This window comes from Micromonas pusilla (assembly GCF_000151265.4).
Source record: "Micromonas pusilla CCMP1545 genomic scaffold MICPUCscaffold_1, whole genome shotgun sequence".
Taxonomy (NCBI): Eukaryota; Viridiplantae; Chlorophyta; class Mamiellophyceae; order Mamiellales; family Mamiellaceae; genus Micromonas; species Micromonas pusilla.
Window position 1 is genome coordinate 1,490,781 of NW_003315882.1, and position 14,910 is coordinate 1,505,690.

Genomic DNA, 14,910 nt, shown 5'->3' on the forward strand with positions numbered 1-14,910 from the left:
GGGGGGGGGGGGGGGGCGTCAGCGACGGCGTCGCGAGAGAAGAGGGCGGAGATGGAGTCCTTAAGGAATGGCGTTCACCACGCGAACGGGGTCGTATGGAAAGCAGTCTCGTCTCGTCTCCTGCGATCGACCGATCGATCGATCGATCGACGGCGACAAGATGAGACGAGGTGGTTTTTTTTTTCCCTTCGCGCGGCCGCGCGTTAGTTCCGGAGCGCGGGCGGGGACGCACCGATGCGGCCGAAACCGTTGATCGCGACCTTGATCTTAGCCTTCGCCTCGGTGGTGGTGTTGACGGCGGCGGCCTGCGGACGCGACGCGACGGGGGATGGCGCGTCAGAGGACGTTCGCGAGCGACGCGGCGCGTCGTCCGAGCGGAGGAGGGCGTCGCGGGAAATCCTCCATGTGCGAGAGAGCGTCGCGGAGGGAAGGACTCGGATAAACACGCACCTTGACGGTATTGCCGCGCTTGAGGCCCGCGGTGGAACCGCGGTACTCGACCTGGGGAGAGCGACGGGGGGTGGGGGAGACGCGTCAGATCGCGTTCGCGGCGCGGCGCGGGTCGTGCGCGCGTCGCGGCGCGCGCGCGCGCGCCGCATCCGACGCGCGTCGCGGACGTCGATCGGATAGAGGAGGAAGCCCTATCCCGGAGCGAGTGAGTAACGACGCCCGAGACGACGCGACGGATTCGCGCGCGGGCGACGCGCCGCGCCGCTCGCGACGTCCGCGACGGAGAAGAATCGGGACGCACCTTCAGGGAGGGGGTGGTAGCAGCGAAAGCGGCCATTGTGATGAACGGCGGAACGTGGGTTCGTGCGTGAGGAATGCAGCGCGCGCGCGCGATCGCTTCGCGTGAACGCCGGGGAACGCACGCTTAGAGCGAGCGGTGCCAGTTGTCGTCCAGCGCGAGATTTTTTGACGTGTTCGAGTACGCCCGGCGAGGTTCGTACACGCAAACAGTCACGAGTACGCGTACGCGGGTCGACCGCGGATCGGTCGGGGAAAAAAAGGCACGCTGACCGGTGACACGTCGCTCGATCTCCCAGTCGGAAAAAGAAAGCAGGAATCTCGCGCGCGACGACGCCACGACACACCGGAGCGAGCGCGCGGGGAGACGCGCCGCACCTTCGAGCGAGCGGGGTCGGCAGCGCGCGGCGACGGCGACGGCGCTCGGCGTTCGTTCGCCGCGCGGAGGAAAGGGACGCGCCGGCGCGGCGCGAGCGACCGTCTTCCGCGCCGCGCCGCGAGCGACGCGCGGACGAGTCGAGTGACGTCGTCGCCCGTCGCCGGCGGAGGCCGCGGCGCGGCGCGATGGCGGCGACGACGCACAGCTCCACGGTGCACGTCCTCCTCGTGGACGACGCCGGGCTCTTGCGCAGATGCCAGTACCAAGGTGCGACGCGCGCGAACGCGGCGGCGGCCGGCGCGGCGTATCTTTTCTCCATGCTTGCTGACGTCGACGCGTCGCGAGATGTCGTCGTCGTCGTCTCTCCGTCGATTAACGACGCCGCGTCCCCCCCACCTTCTTCCCCGACGCGACAGTCACGACCGCGAGCTCCGGCCGCGAGGCCATGGCGCTCCTCGAGCGCGGCACGCAGTTCAACCTCCTCCTCACGGACGTCATGATGCCGGACGTCGACGGGCCCACGCTCCTGCACTTCGTGCGGAATAACCCCCTCTACGCGGAAATGCCCGTGGTGATGATGTCGTCCAACGAGCACGCGGACATGGTCATGAACTGCATCCGCTTGGGCGCGGAGGATTACATCATCAAACCGGTGACGAATAAGGCGGTGAAGCACATGTGGGCGCACGTGTGGCGACGGAAGCAGCGGTACCAGATGGTGCCGAGGTTCGAGAACGGCCGCGAGGTGGACGAGGAACGCGAGTTCGAAGCCGCGGCGATGGAGGAACTGCGCGGCGGCGTCGACCTCGAGGCTGGGATGCTGCCCGTGCCGGAGACGGAGGAGTACAGCAGCGATGGCGAGAGCGACGACGACGAGGCGCGGCGAGGCGACGCGGCGGCGGAGTTTTACGCGATGGAGTACGCGAACACGTCGGGGGGATGGGAGGGCGGGACGGATTTCGGCTCAGGCGCGTTCTACACACTGGTCCCCATACGACCGCGTTGGCGTGGTGAACGCCGATCCTTAAGGACTTTTCCCGGCGCATCTCTCCGTCCACCCCTCGGTTTCAATCCCCGCCATCGACGCCTTTCAACTCCACCTGACGCCTTTGAACTCCATCCCGACAATCGCTTGTATGGAACGACCCTCAGTGACGTTCCCGGGCGCGGCGGGCTCGAGCGCGAGCGACGGCGGATGCCCGATGGGCCACCACGCGCGCGGCGGCCGCGTCGGGAAGCGCGCGAAAGTCCGGGGAGGGACGTGCCCGTTCGCGGCGGCGGGGGGGGGAACAAACGCGAGGGACCCTGACGCGAAGATGGACGCCGTGCACGAGGTGCCAGACGAGGAAGAAGACGCGGCGACGGCGGCGGCGGCGGCGGCGGACGGGAGAGCGGCGCCGGCGCGCGCGACGGCGACCCACGACCCGCTCGTCGTCACGGACGAGATGACCGGCGTCGCGAAGCGTCTGGTCCCGGTGCCGCCGATGCGTAACCTAACGGACGGTCGTCGTACGTTACGCGAGTGGATCGACCTCGCGAACAGAGACGGGTTGGGCCTCGTCGAGCGAAGAGACGCGTTGCACGTGCTCGGACGCGCCGCGTCGCTGCTGGCGTCGCACCACGACCGCGGGATGCTCCTCGGCGCGATGCGCCCGAGCGCGCTGACGATATCGCCGCAGGGCGAGGTCGGGATCGCGCCGCCGCGGCCGACCACGCCGCCGCGGACGAACCCGTGCTCGGCGGGCGCCGCCGCCGTCCGCGGCGCAAGGAGGAAAGCGCGGCGGGCGTGGGCGACGTCCAACGCGCGAAGGGACGGCGACGAGCGCGAGCCGGGGGCCGGGATGATGAACCCCGACGAGGACGAGGACGACGTCGTCGACGCGGACGACGAGTACGACGAGATGATGGACAGCGACGACGACGAGATCGGCGGAGAGATGCGCGTGCCGTCCCCATGCGGGGGCTTCGCCGCGGGCGCGGGCGGCGACGCGAACGAGTCTCTGTACGTCTCCCCCGAGGAGAAGACCGCCGCGGCTTTCGGCGCGGAAGGCGAGGCGTTCGGCGGCTGGCGGCCGTCCGCCTCGAGCGAGTGTTTCGCCCTCGGCGTCCTCATGGTCGAGCTGTGCTGGCCCGACGTCGCCGCGAGCGCGGTCGGCGACGTCGGCAAGCTGTTGCGCGCCGTGCTTCGACCCGACGGCGACGGCGCGGCGGAGCTCGCGAGGGACCCCACGGAGAGCGCCATCGCGCGGCAGCTGCTGCAGCCCGTGCCGGGGAACCGACCGACCGCGTCGCAAGTCGCGGCGCTCCTGACGAAGTACGCGTCCGAGATCGAGGATGCTGCTGCCGCTGCTTCGGGGTGGGCGACGACGCGAGAGATGGGCGCGGCGGTGGAGAGGCGACGCGCGGAGCTCATCGCGTTGGCGGATTTTTTGCGGCGACACCGCGAGGCGCGCGTGCGCGAGGCGCAGGGACACAGGGTCCGGTCCGCGCTCCTCGCGCACGCGCTTCGGCAGCTCGTCGGCCCCGCGGACGCGCAGGCTGCGGTCGGGAGGCGAGGGATGGGAACGCTCTCCGTCGGCGGCGGAGGGGGAAGAAGGAACTCTGGCGACGGCCGCCCGTCGCGGCAAAACAGCGTCGACGGCGTCGGCGCCAACGTCCTGTCTCGACAGCCGAGCTTCGAGGGACCGGGACCGAGCGAGCGGCGCGGCGTGTCGTTCGACCTCCCGAGAGGCGGCTTGGGTTTGGGTTTGGGTTCCTCCTCGACGCTGGGCTTCCCCGGCGCGAACGCGGCCGCGTCGAGGCGGCCGCGACGCGGCAGCAACGACGGCAGCGGAGACGCCCTCGAGCTCGGCGGCGGCGGGAGCGGTCGCTCGAGCATGGACGCGGAGGACGGGGGCGCGGGTCCCCCCGCGATGGCGACGGCGACCACGGCGTTGACGACGGTCGCGGGCGCCGATCGCGCGCTAGGGAACGGGCGGTCGTTCAGCGCGAACGATCTCACCGCGCTGGACGCGTCCGCGTCCGCCGCGAAGGCGGTCGGCGCCGGGCTCAAGCCCGCGAGCGAGCTCGACGACGAGGCGTTCAACGCGTTGGAGGAAGACTTTTTCGACGCGTGCGCGCGCGCCATCGCGCCGATCGCGCGCAAGTACGCCAACGCCACGAAAGCGGCGTCGCTCGAACCCAGCGTGGTCGTCACCGGCAGCTCGTTCACCGCGCTCGCGAACGCGAGCGCGCACAGCACCGCGATCGAGCTCAAGCGCGCGGCGGGCGCGGAGGCGGCGCGAGACGCGGGGATCGCGCTCGCCGGCGCCATGGACGGGTTCGGCGCGGACCTCGCGCGGTGCGTCCGACGGACAACCTTAAACGTCGTCGCGGACGTGTCCATCGGGCACGTGCACTCGTTCGGGGAGATGGTGTGCAGCACGGGGTGGGACCGCGACGGCGAGTACATCGCCACCGGCGGCATCTCCAAGCGGTTGCGGGTGTTCGAAGTCGCCGTCGTGACGGAGCTCGGCGCCGCGGTGCACTGCCCGGTGTCCGAGATCAAGACGAACTCGAAGCTCTCGTCGCTGGCGTGGAACCCGTACATCAAGCACGGACTCGCGAGCGCGGACTACGACGGCAGCGTGCACCTGTGGGACGCGGACAGAGGCGTCCTCACGAGCGAGTTTAACGAGCACAGGAAGCGCGCGTGGTCGTTGGATTATTCGCAATTGGATCCGACGCGCCTCGTCTCGGGGTCCGACGACGGCACCGTTCGCGTGTGGAGCATCTCTCAGGCGACGTCCGTGTCTTGCATCCGTCAGCGCGCGAACGTGTGCTCCGTGCAGTTCTCTCCCGTGAACGCGAACGTCGTCGCGTTCGGGAGCGCGGACTACAAGATCTACGCGTACGACTTGAGGCACACGTCGCGGCCGCTGGTGACTCTGTCTGGGCACAAGAAAGCCGTGTCCTACGTGCGTTGGATGGGCGGCGACCTGATCGTGTCCGCGTCCACGGACAACACGCTGAAGCTGTGGGACGTGAAGCGCGGCATGGTCGGCGATAAGAACGAGTTCGCGTCCGGCACCGGCGGGGGTTTATTCGACCCCGGGAGCGAACGGAGCGCGTGCTCGCGAACGTTTCGCGGGCACCTCAACCAGAAAAATTTCGTCGGGATGTCCGTCGCGCGAGACGGACACATCGCGTGCGGGAGCGAGGACAACACGGTGTGCCTGTACACGCGGTCCGTGCCGAGCCCGATCACGACGCAGTCGCTCGCGACGTGCAGCGCGTTCAACAACCCGAGCAGCGGCGGGTGCGGGCTCGGCGGCGGGGAGCGCGGGCTCGGCGGCGGCGGCGGCGACGCGGGCGCGGGCGCGGCGGGCGGCGGGGATAAGACGGGGTTGTTCGTCAGCAGCGTGGCGTGGAGTCCGGACGGGCGACGGCTCGTCGCCGCGAACTCGTGCGGCGCGGTGAAGATCATGGAGGTGACGAATTAATCATCGTTTGACGTTGACATATGTGTAGCGAAGCTTTGAAAGAACGACTCCTGACTCTCCACTCGCTGAACGAAATTCGCGCGACAAGCGAACAGAAGGGACGCGCCTCCCTGCCAGCAGACTGTCTGCTCGCTCCAAGAAGTTCGTTCTCGCCCTAAATCGCCCCCGCCCGCGCTGCACTCTCACCGCGCGCGAGCCGTCGCTCGTCGCGTTTTCGAGATCGATCGTCGCGCGGAGTCCCACGCCTTGAGCATCACAGAGACGCGAGGCGGATCCGACGCGCATTCGACGCCATGGTGCGTCCTCGGGCCCCGGTCGTCGTCGTCGTCGTCGCCGCGCGAGGACGCGCGAGCGTCCGCGCGTAACAATTATTATGTCGTCGGCCTGATCCAGCGGCGATCCGCGCGCGCCTCCGTCCTCGCCCTGACCCCCCGACCCTTCCTCCCTCTCTCCGCAGTCGGGCAACCGCATCATGGTCGGGAACATGTCCTACGACACCTCGGAGCAGACGCTCGCCGGCGCGTTCGGACATCTCGGTCGGATCACGGATTGCAAGGTGATCACCGATCGCGACACGGGACGCCCGAAAGGGTTCGCGTTCATCACGTTCGACGACCCGAACGCGGCGATGCAGGCGGTGCAGACGATGAGCGGGCAGAACGTGGACGGGCGGAGCGTGCGCGTGGAGATGGCGAAAGACAGTCGCGGCGGCGGCGGCGGCGGCGGCGGCGGCGGCGGCTACGGCGCGCCGCCCGGTCCCCCCGGTCCCCCGAGCGGAGGGGGCTACCCGCCGCCGCCGCCTCCGGGCGGCGGCGGCGGCGGCGGCGGCGGCGCGCCGAACCCGAACGACCCGTGGGGGATCGGCGGCGGCGCGCCGGGGCTCGGCGGCGGCGGCGGCGGCGGCGGCGGCGGCGGCGGACGAGGCGTGTGCTTCGACTTCCAGAAGGGGCAGTGCAACCGAGGCGCGTCGTGTCGGTACTCGCACGGCGACGCCCCCGGCGGGGGAGGCGGCGGCGGCGGCGGAGGCCGGGACAGCTACGGCGGCGGCGGCGGCGGCGGCGGCGGCGGGTTCAGGGACCCCGAGCCCCCCAAGGTTGTCCCCGGCGGCGACTGGAACTGCGACACGTGCGGGAACAGCAACTTCTCCTGGCGCAAGGCGTGCAAAAAGTGCAACAAGCCCAAGAGCAAAGAGCTGAAGGACGCGGAACAGAAAGCGACCGCGGGGTGGCTCCACGACGGCCTGGACGACACGTCGAACCGCATCTTCATCAAGGGCTTCGACCCGGCCGAGGTCAAGGAGGACGACCTCAAGGAGCTGTTCGGCGGGATCGGGATCATCTCTCGCGTGCGGCAAAAGTTTGGTTTCCCCGACGAGTGGCCTCACGCGGTGAAAATTTACAAGGACGAGAGCGGCCGACCGAAGGACGAGGCGCTGATCACGTACGACGATCCCATGGCCGCGCAGTCCGCGCCGGGATTTTACGACGGGTACGAGCTCAAGGGAAAGAAGCTGCAGGTGAGCATCGCGACGGCGAGCAAGAAGAAGGACGACGACGGCGGCGGCGGATACGGAGGCGGCGGCGGCGGCGGATACGGAGGAGGCGGCGGCGGCGGATACGGCGGCGGCCCGGATCGAGGACGGGGGGGGTACGGCGGCGGCGGGAGAGACAACTATCGCGGCGGCGGTGGGTACCGCGGCGGGGGCGGGGGCGGGGGTGGTGGAGGCGGAAGAGATAACAGGGGCGGGGGAGGATACGGCAGACCGTATTAGACCCAGTTCGAGTCGCGTCTTGTACATAATATTTCTCACCACTTCTTCTCCGCGATCTCGCGCCTCCGCCGAGCCCTCGGCTCAGCGCTCGGTTCAGTTCGCGTCCACCTCCACCGCGGGCGCCTCCACGACCGCGACCTCCTCCACGACCGCGGGCGCCTCCACGACCGCCGCCGCGGGCGCCGCGTCGGGCTTGCTCGCGTTCCCGATCTCCGAGTCGAACGCGGGCATCCTCGCCCCCCCCTTCCTCGCCACCGGCCCCTCCTGAAGCTTCTGCACCGTGAAGTACGCCCCCCCCAACGTCGCCGCCGCGACGAGGACGCCCACGAGCGTGCCGATCCCGAACGACGGCCCGTCCACGACCTCGAAGTCGTCGCCTCTGACCGCGGACTCGGTCACGCCGCCGACGCGCTCCGGCGGCGGGCGGCGGTAGCGACCCTCCGAGAGCGTCTTGGACGCCGGTCGCGCGCCGTAGGACTCGGGCGCGGACGCCTTGCGACCGTCCGGGAGGTTGCTCACGACCTTGCCGATGATCCCCCCGAGCTCGGGCTCCTTCGCTTCGCGGTACGCGCGGCTATCGGGGGCTGCGTCCTCGCCCTCGGACGCCGCGCGGACGACGAGCGCCGATCCGCGTCGGACGGCGACGGAGGAGGCGCGCGCGCGTTGAGATGATGCACGTTTCTTCGCGATCGTAGTCGCGCGACGCCGGAGCGTCGTCGTCGTCGTCGTCGTCGTCGTCGCGAGCGCGACGGGCGCGGTCGTCAGCGCGAGCATCGTGATGGCGTGCGTCGTGTGGTGAGCGCGGGCGGGGCGTGGGATAGATTTCGCGGTCGCGCGTGCGTGCGGTCGCGCGGGGGAGAACGTCGCGCTCGACGGTTCGGAGATGGATAGACGACGCCGAGCGCTCCCGCCACGTCGTCGCGCGGTCGCCGGCCGCGGCCGCTGTCAGCCACAGAGCGCGCGCCGCGCGCTGCTGCCGTCTGCGATCGGACACGGCGCCGCCGCTCGCGGCGTCGCGCGCGAGCCACTCCCACGCGCGCGAACGCACCGCCCCTCACCGACACTCTCATCGCAATGGTGCGCGCGCGACCCCGACGCGCGCCGTCTCTCGACCGCGCGCGCGCCGCGCGTCGCGCGCGGCGTCGCGCGACGCGCCGCGGCTCCGATCCGACGCTTCGATCGCTCGGCACTTCGCGCGTCAGCAGACGAAAAAGCGATCGACCGATCGATCGACGATCGAGCGCTTTCCGCCGACTGACGCCTCCTCCCCGCATCCTCCTCCCCATCCTCCCTCCCCGCTCGCCCCTCGTCGTCGTCAGGCGGCTTCCTTCGAATCCGGCGGCCTCGCCGGCGTCCTCCTAGGCATGGGCAACCCGCTCCTGGACATCTCCGCGGTCGTCCCGCAGGAGTTCCTCGACAAGTACGGCGTCGCGCTGAACAACGCCATCCTCGCGGAGGAGTCGCACGCGCCGATGTACGAGGACATGGTCAAGCAGTTCGACGTCGAGTACATCGCCGGCGGCGCGACGCAGAACTCCATCCGCGTCGCGCAGTGGATGCTCCAGGTGCCGTTCGCGACCGCGTACATGGGCTGCGTCGGGAAGGATGGCTTCGCGGATGAGATGAAAAAGGCGTGCGTCGCCGACGGCGTCAACGCCAACTACATGGTCGACGAGGCGACGCCCACGGGGACGTGCGGCGTCCTCGTGAAAGACGGCGAGCGCTCGCTCGTGGCCGCGCTCAACGCGGCGAACAACTACAAGGTTGACCACCTCGAGAAGCCGGAGAACTGGAAGCTCGTGACGGACGCGCGCTTCTATTACTCCGCGGGATTCTTCCTGACGGTGTCCCCGGAGTCGATGCTCAAGGTGGCGAAGCACAGCGCGGAGGAGGGCAAGTGCTACTGCATGAACCTGTCCGCGCCGTTCCTGATGCAGGTCCCGCCGTTCAAGACCGCGATGATGGAGACGATGCCGTACGTCGACGTTCTGTTCGGGAACGAGAGCGAGGCGGTGACCTTCGCGGAGACGGAGGGGTGGGAGACGAGAGACGTCGCGGAGATCGCGATGAAAATCTCCAAGCTCCCCAAGGCGTCCGGCCACCGCGCGCGCGTCGTGTGCTTCACGCAAGGCATGGACGACACGATCGTCGCGAAGGAGGGCAAGCTGTACCGCTACCCGGTGATTCCGTTGAAGAAGGAAGATCTCGTGGACACCAACGGCGCGGGCGACGCGTTCGTCGGCGGGTTCCTGTCGCAGCTCGTCTGCGGGAAGGACGTTCCGGAGTGCGTCCGCGCGGGGAACTACGGCGCGAACGCGATCATTCAGCAGTCCGGGTGCAAGTTCCCGAAGACGCCGAAGTTCCAGTGGTGCTAATTTTTTGAAGACGGACGGACGGACGACGGGGGCGATCCGAACTCTATTACATCACATCATATATTGATGTTTCGCGGGGGGATCGCGAGCGTGGTCTCCCCTCGCGCGTTGCTTTGAATCAATCATGCGTTTGATACGAAACAATCTTACGACGCACGCGTTCGTTCGTTCGTTCGTTCGTTCGTTCTATTACTACAAACCCACCGTACCCTGTCAATCAAAAGCTCACCGGGTCGCCGGTCGCCGGCCACACGCACGCCTGGCTGTCCCACCCGCAACTCCCGATCAACCCTTCCACGAGCACGGAACAATCCAACCCCACCGCGAACTCGGTGTGATGCCCCCACCTCCTCACGCACGAATCCCCCGGGGGCTCGCTCGCGGCGATCTTCCAGTTCCACGCCGCGACGGTCATGTCGTACGAGCACGTGTACACGATCGCCTCGTCGTGCGGCGAGCACTTCACCCTTCGCACGGCGTACTGAGGGTCGTTCCATACAAGCGAATGTCGGGGTGGAGTTGAAAGGCGTCAGTTGGAGTTGAAAGGCGTCGAGGGCGGGTATTGAAAGCGAGGGGTGAGCGGAGAGATGCGCCGGGCAAAGTCCTTAAGGATCGGCGTTCACCACGCGAACGCGGTCGTATGCGAACCAGTGTATAGAACGCACCTGATGCCCGGGAATCACCGCGAGTTCCCTCCGCGGGTTCCGTATGTCCCACAACTTCACGCTCTTGTCCACGCTCCCTGTCGCGACGACGCAGTCGTTGTACTTGTTCCAGTCGCACGATAAGATCTCGTACTCGTGCGCCGGGATCGTCAGCGTGCTGTGCGGTTGCCGGACGTCCCAGATCTTTAGGGTGCAATCCCCGGATGCAGAGGCGAAAACGTCGGCGTGTTGCGGGCTCCACACCGCGGCGTAGACGCAGTACGCGTGCTCCGCGAACGTCCGCTCGCTCCGCGGCGGCCCGTGGAGGCTCCACAGCTTCACCGTGTCGTCCCACGACGCGGAGAGGAAGCAGTCGCGTCGGACTTGGTTCCACGACACCGCGTACACCTCGTGCGTGTGCTCTTCGAACGATCGCAGCGGATTCGCGCGCGGCCCGGACGCGACGTCCCAGACCTTCACGCTGCCGTCCCCGGACGCGGAGACGAGGACGTTCTCGTTCTCTTCGCTCCAGCAGCAGTCGTAGAGACCGTCCGCGGTCTCGAACCGCGCCACCTCGCGCAAGCCTTGCCCGGGGACGACGTCCAGGACGTACTGCTGCCCGTTTCCGATGATGCCGAAATTCTGGGACGTCGTCACCGCGAGCCTGTTCTCGAAGAACGGGCTGAACGCGAGGGAGTACCCGTTGAACATCGTCTTGAACCTCATCGCGCGCGGCGTCGCCGTCGGTCGCGGCGGCGTGGGCGGCGCGCGCGGAGCGAGCGAGCGAGCGGCGAACCCCCGCTCGCGCCCCGAGATCTGTTGGAACAAATACCTTCGTAAAAACTCAAACGGAGGAGGGCGAAAAGAAGGGCGCTTCAAACTGAACCAGTCGTGCGTTCAAATCCAAACGTTTTTCACCCACCCCTCAGTTTCAACATTTGATGGCATCACATTTCAACTTACCCAGCACTTGTCTGACACTCGTCCCTCGGAACCCTCGTTGTCTGCTCGTTGTGGTGAGCTGGCGCGGAACCTTACCCGACACCCCCCGCGCGCGTTCCGGCATACCCCAACGCGCGTCGAACGCACGTCACGCACGCACGCACAAAATGGCCTTCGCTCTCTCCAAGACCGCGTCCCTCGTCGCCACGCCCAAGGCTTCGTCTAAGATCGCTCGCCGCGGCGCCGTCGTCGTCCGCGCCGAGAAGGTCGCGCACGGGAAGGGTGGCGAGGAGGGCGGTCGCTCCTTCGCCAACGACGCGTTCGGCATGGTCGCGAAGAACGCCAACTACGGCCTCTTCGCCGCGGCGGTCACCAAGGTGCGCCTCCGTCGCGCTCTCCCCCGAACGTCTCGCGCGTTCTCAGAGCGCGCGCGGCGTCGACGACGGCGCGCGGCGCGCGTGCGCGTCGAGACGAATCTGACGGAACGGATATCGCGATCGATCGACGCGGTTTTTTCTTCCGCGACGACGCGCGATCGCGCGCCCCGGAACCCGCGCCGCGGCGTCGCGCGTCGTTCCGAGCCTCGCGCGCGCGCTCGACGCGTCGACGCGAACGCGCGCGACGCGATCGAACGCGTCGAGACGCGCGGAACGCCGACGTCGTGGATCCCGCGCGCGCGCGTCCGCGTCACCGCGGACGCGCCATCGAACGCATTTCCCACTTCCGTTAGCTGGCGCGTTTCGCTGTTCGGATCAAGCGTCGACCTGACGACGCAGTGTGTGTCAGCGGCGGCCGAGGCTCATCGCAGACTGAGCTGACGTTTTCTTCCACCCTCCCTTCCTCCCTCCCTCCCTCCGTCGCAGGGCGGCCACGAGGGCACGATGACGTCCCCGGGCCCGATCACCGTCTTCTGCCCGAACGACGACGCGTTCGGCGACCTCTGCCAGAAGATCGGCGTCTCCAAGATGGACCTCATGAACGACCCGCGCATCCCGGCCATCGTCGGCACGCACATCGTCCAGGCGCGTCCTCCTCGCGCTCCTCCGGTACCCGCGCGACCGCGTCCGCGCGGCGCACGCCGATCCTTAAGGACTTTCGCCCGCGATTCTCTCCGCGCCGCCGCGACGCCTTTCAACTCCGACTGACGCGTTTCAACGCCACCCGCCCCCGACGTCGCTTCCTTCGCGCGGTCCAGGGCGCGCTCACGCTCGCGGACATGGAGGGGAAGACGCTCACCACGATGGCGGGCAACTCCATCACCGTCTCCGGCGGCGCGGTGAACGGCGTGTCTTTCAAGAAGAACGACATCAAGGTCGACAACGGCATCGTGCACGCGGTCAACGCGGTCATCTCCCCGTAAGCGAGCGAGCGGATCGACGGCGAGCGACGGCGATGGCGACGGCGATTCGACCGAGCGCGGCGGCGGCGCGGCGACGGCGTGGCGTCGGCTTTTAATTCACTCAATCAGATTGCTCGCGACCGACTGCCTACCCTTCATCGATCCTCTCGCGCGAGCGCTATCCCCCACCGTCGCGCGCGATGGATGTGCTACTACTATCCTACCCTATCTATCACCGAACCGAGCGTCGTCGCCCTCCGCGGCGTTCGCCTCCCACGTCTTCACGACCGCGCCGCCGCCCCGACGCAACGGCGCGCGTAAATCCTCCTCGTGCACCGCGCTCGCGCATCGCGCCATCATCTCGCCAAACCTCGAAGGGGATCCACCCGCGTCCTTTAACCCGCCGCCTTGTTTAACGCCCAAACACTCCGCCTCCGCGAGTCGCTTGAACTCCTTCCCGCCGCGCGTGCCGTGCACGACCCCGGCGCAGGCTTTGAAGAGGGCGCGCGTCAGGTTGATCCCGGCGCGAGGATGCGTCGCCCACCGCTCGCGCAACACGTGGTCGCCGTACGCGGCGAACCTGCGACACGTCAGCGACACGTCAGCGATACCGGTGAAACAGAACAGCGCGCGGTGTGCGGCGAAGCGCGACGACGGACGGGACGGGGGAAAAGGAAAGGAAAGCGTCGGGTTCGCGCGCGCCGCGGTCAATCCGCCGCGGTCGTCGGTCGCGTCGGTTCCGTTCGTCTCGCGCGCGTAGACTATTCTATTCGTACCTCGTCAACGCGTCGCCTCGACTCTTCGCGACCGTCGGGTCGACGCCCACGCCGCCGCTCTCGTCCCCGTACACGCGCGCGTCGACGTCGTGCAGGATCGTCGGGTCTCTGTACACCGCGCGACCGAGCATGACGCCTTTCAACTTCCCGGACGAGAGGTGTCGAACGGCGTCGTCGACGGTTTCGACGCCGCCGTTGAGCGAAAATCTGAGGGCCATTCCATACAAAAATAGTTCATCGGTCAGTTGAAAGGGGACGCGATCAAATGTTGAAACCGGGCGATGGGTGAAAAACTTTTGTATAGAACGCACCCGAGCTTCGGGAAATCGGACGCGAGCGCGTGGACTTCGCGATGCCGCAGCGGTGGTATCGACCGGTTCGCGGCGGGGGAGAGCCCGCCGAGCACCGCGGCGCGCGCGTGCACGATGAAGTGCGTCACCCCGGACAGCTCGTGTACTCTCTGAACGAAGTCGGAGACGTACGCGTAGTTGTCCTCGGCGTCGGCGGCGTCGGCGGCGTCGTCGTCTGATGCTGAGGGCCGTTCTATACAAGCGAATGTCGGGGTGGAGTTGAAAGGCGTCAGATGGCGTTGAAAGGCGTCGAGGACGGGTATTGAAAGCGAGGGGTGGGCGGAGAGATGCGCCGGGGAAAGTCCTTAAGGATCGGCGTCCACCTCGCGAACGCGGTCGTATGGGGACCAGTGTATAGAACGCACCTGATGCTGAAAGACTCTGATGCTGATGCCGATGCAGATGCCGCCGCCTTCCTCCTCCTCCACCTCCTGCACCTCGCGTGCGAACCCCGAGCCTGTGCTTCAGCGTGACCGGGACGTCCACGGCCTCGCGCATCCTTCGAAGGCACTCCCCCACGAGCTCCGGGTCGCGCATCAAGACCGCGCCGAAGCACTTCTCCGCGTCGCTCTTGCTCGTCACCTTGGCGGACGGGCACCCCGCGTTGAGATTCACCTCGTCGTATCCATACGCCGCGTCGCAAATCTCCGCCGCGCGCGCGAGCCTTCCCGGGGAGCTCCCGCCGAGCTGGACCGTGAGCGGGTGCTCCGACGCGTCGTGCCCGAGCATCTCCGGTCGCGAGGCGTGCGAGTGGATGACGGCGTCTTGGTGGATCATCTCCGTCCAGAGGTGCGTCCGGCGCGAGAACGACCGGCAGACGGCGCGGAAGTGCGCGTCCGTGCAGTCGAGCATCGGCGCGACGGAGAGGCGGTGCGAGTCGCTCGTGGGGGGGAGGACGATGCGAGGGAGGGAGGACGCCGACGCCGCGGCGGCGGCGTCCTCCGGGGTGGGCATCTCAGGCGACGAGGACAGTGACGGTGACAGTCAGTGATGAGGGCGAGGCGAGGGTTCTCGTGACGAGCGTTGTTCGAGAGCCGCGAACGCCGAGTAGTACGTGGAGGCGTCGTATGCGCAATTAGTCAGAGGATTCTCGGATTTCCGTGACC

General features: G+C 68.1%; 8 protein-coding genes across 8 annotated transcripts in view; 4 read left to right on the top strand and 4 right to left on the bottom strand.

Moving 5' to 3' along the window:
* Positions 1 to 814, bottom strand: part of GAPDH_3 (uncharacterized protein) — a 2,093-nt gene extending 1,279 nt beyond the window's left edge. The window contains exons 1-3 of the mRNA XM_003055613.1: positions 752 to 814; positions 451 to 501; positions 233 to 305 (exon numbers count right to left, since the gene is read on the bottom strand). Coding sequence (XP_003055659.1) covers positions 233 to 305; positions 451 to 501; positions 752 to 787 — 160 coding nt within the window. The 5' untranslated portion in view covers positions 788 to 814. The remainder of the gene's footprint in view (positions 1 to 232; positions 306 to 450; positions 502 to 751) is intronic.
* A 497-nt stretch (positions 815 to 1,311) lies between these two features.
* Positions 1,312 to 5,607, top strand: MICPUCDRAFT_50551 (response regulator receiver/WD40 domain fusion protein; the record flags this gene model as incomplete). The annotated part of the gene is made up of 3 exons (XM_003055076.1): positions 1,312 to 1,393; positions 1,543 to 2,136; positions 2,279 to 5,607. 3 exons carry the CDS (start codon positions 1,312 to 1,314, stop codon positions 5,605 to 5,607), a joined length of 4,005 nt encoding a protein of 1,334 aa, XP_003055122.1.
* A 472-nt stretch (positions 5,608 to 6,079) lies between these two features.
* On the top strand, positions 6,080 to 7,378 carry MICPUCDRAFT_50552 (uncharacterized protein; the record flags this gene model as incomplete). Its single annotated transcript, XM_003055077.1, has 1 exon — positions 6,080 to 7,378. One exon carries the CDS (start codon positions 6,080 to 6,082, stop codon positions 7,376 to 7,378), a length of 1,299 nt encoding a protein of 432 aa, XP_003055123.1.
* A 93-nt stretch (positions 7,379 to 7,471) lies between these two features.
* MICPUCDRAFT_50553 (uncharacterized protein) lies at positions 7,472 to 8,152 on the bottom strand (the record flags this gene model as incomplete). Its single annotated transcript, XM_003055614.1, has 1 exon — positions 7,472 to 8,152. One exon carries the CDS (start codon positions 8,150 to 8,152, stop codon positions 7,472 to 7,474), a length of 681 nt encoding a protein of 226 aa, XP_003055660.1.
* Positions 8,153 to 8,742: 590 nt separating this feature from the next.
* On the top strand, positions 8,743 to 9,753 carry MICPUCDRAFT_43846 (uncharacterized protein; the record flags this gene model as incomplete). Its single annotated transcript, XM_003055078.1, has 1 exon — positions 8,743 to 9,753. The coding sequence occupies one exon, from the start codon at positions 8,743 to 8,745 to the stop codon at positions 9,751 to 9,753; it is 1,011 nt and encodes a 336-aa protein (XP_003055124.1).
* A 217-nt stretch (positions 9,754 to 9,970) lies between these two features.
* MICPUCDRAFT_43847 (uncharacterized protein) lies at positions 9,971 to 11,123 on the bottom strand (the record flags this gene model as incomplete). The annotated part of the gene is made up of 2 exons (XM_003055615.1): positions 9,971 to 10,234; positions 10,419 to 11,123. 2 exons carry the CDS (start codon positions 11,121 to 11,123, stop codon positions 9,971 to 9,973), a joined length of 969 nt encoding a protein of 322 aa, XP_003055661.1.
* A 349-nt stretch (positions 11,124 to 11,472) lies between these two features.
* MICPUCDRAFT_46336 (uncharacterized protein) lies at positions 11,473 to 12,818 on the top strand. Its single transcript, XM_003055079.1, has 3 exons — positions 11,473 to 11,716; positions 12,203 to 12,355; positions 12,529 to 12,818. Exons 1-3 carry the CDS (start codon positions 11,507 to 11,509, stop codon positions 12,697 to 12,699), a joined length of 534 nt encoding a protein of 177 aa, XP_003055125.1. The 5' UTR covers positions 11,473 to 11,506; the 3' UTR covers positions 12,700 to 12,818.
* A 695-nt stretch (positions 12,819 to 13,513) lies between these two features.
* Positions 13,514 to 14,680, bottom strand: MICPUCDRAFT_4894 (uncharacterized protein; the record flags this gene model as incomplete). The annotated part of the gene is made up of 3 exons (XM_003055616.1): positions 13,514 to 13,661; positions 13,766 to 13,947; positions 14,255 to 14,680. Coding segments are annotated over 3 exons (756 nt in total), but the record flags the coding sequence as incomplete, so codon positions are not given.
* Between the last annotated feature and the right edge of the window lie 230 nt (positions 14,681 to 14,910).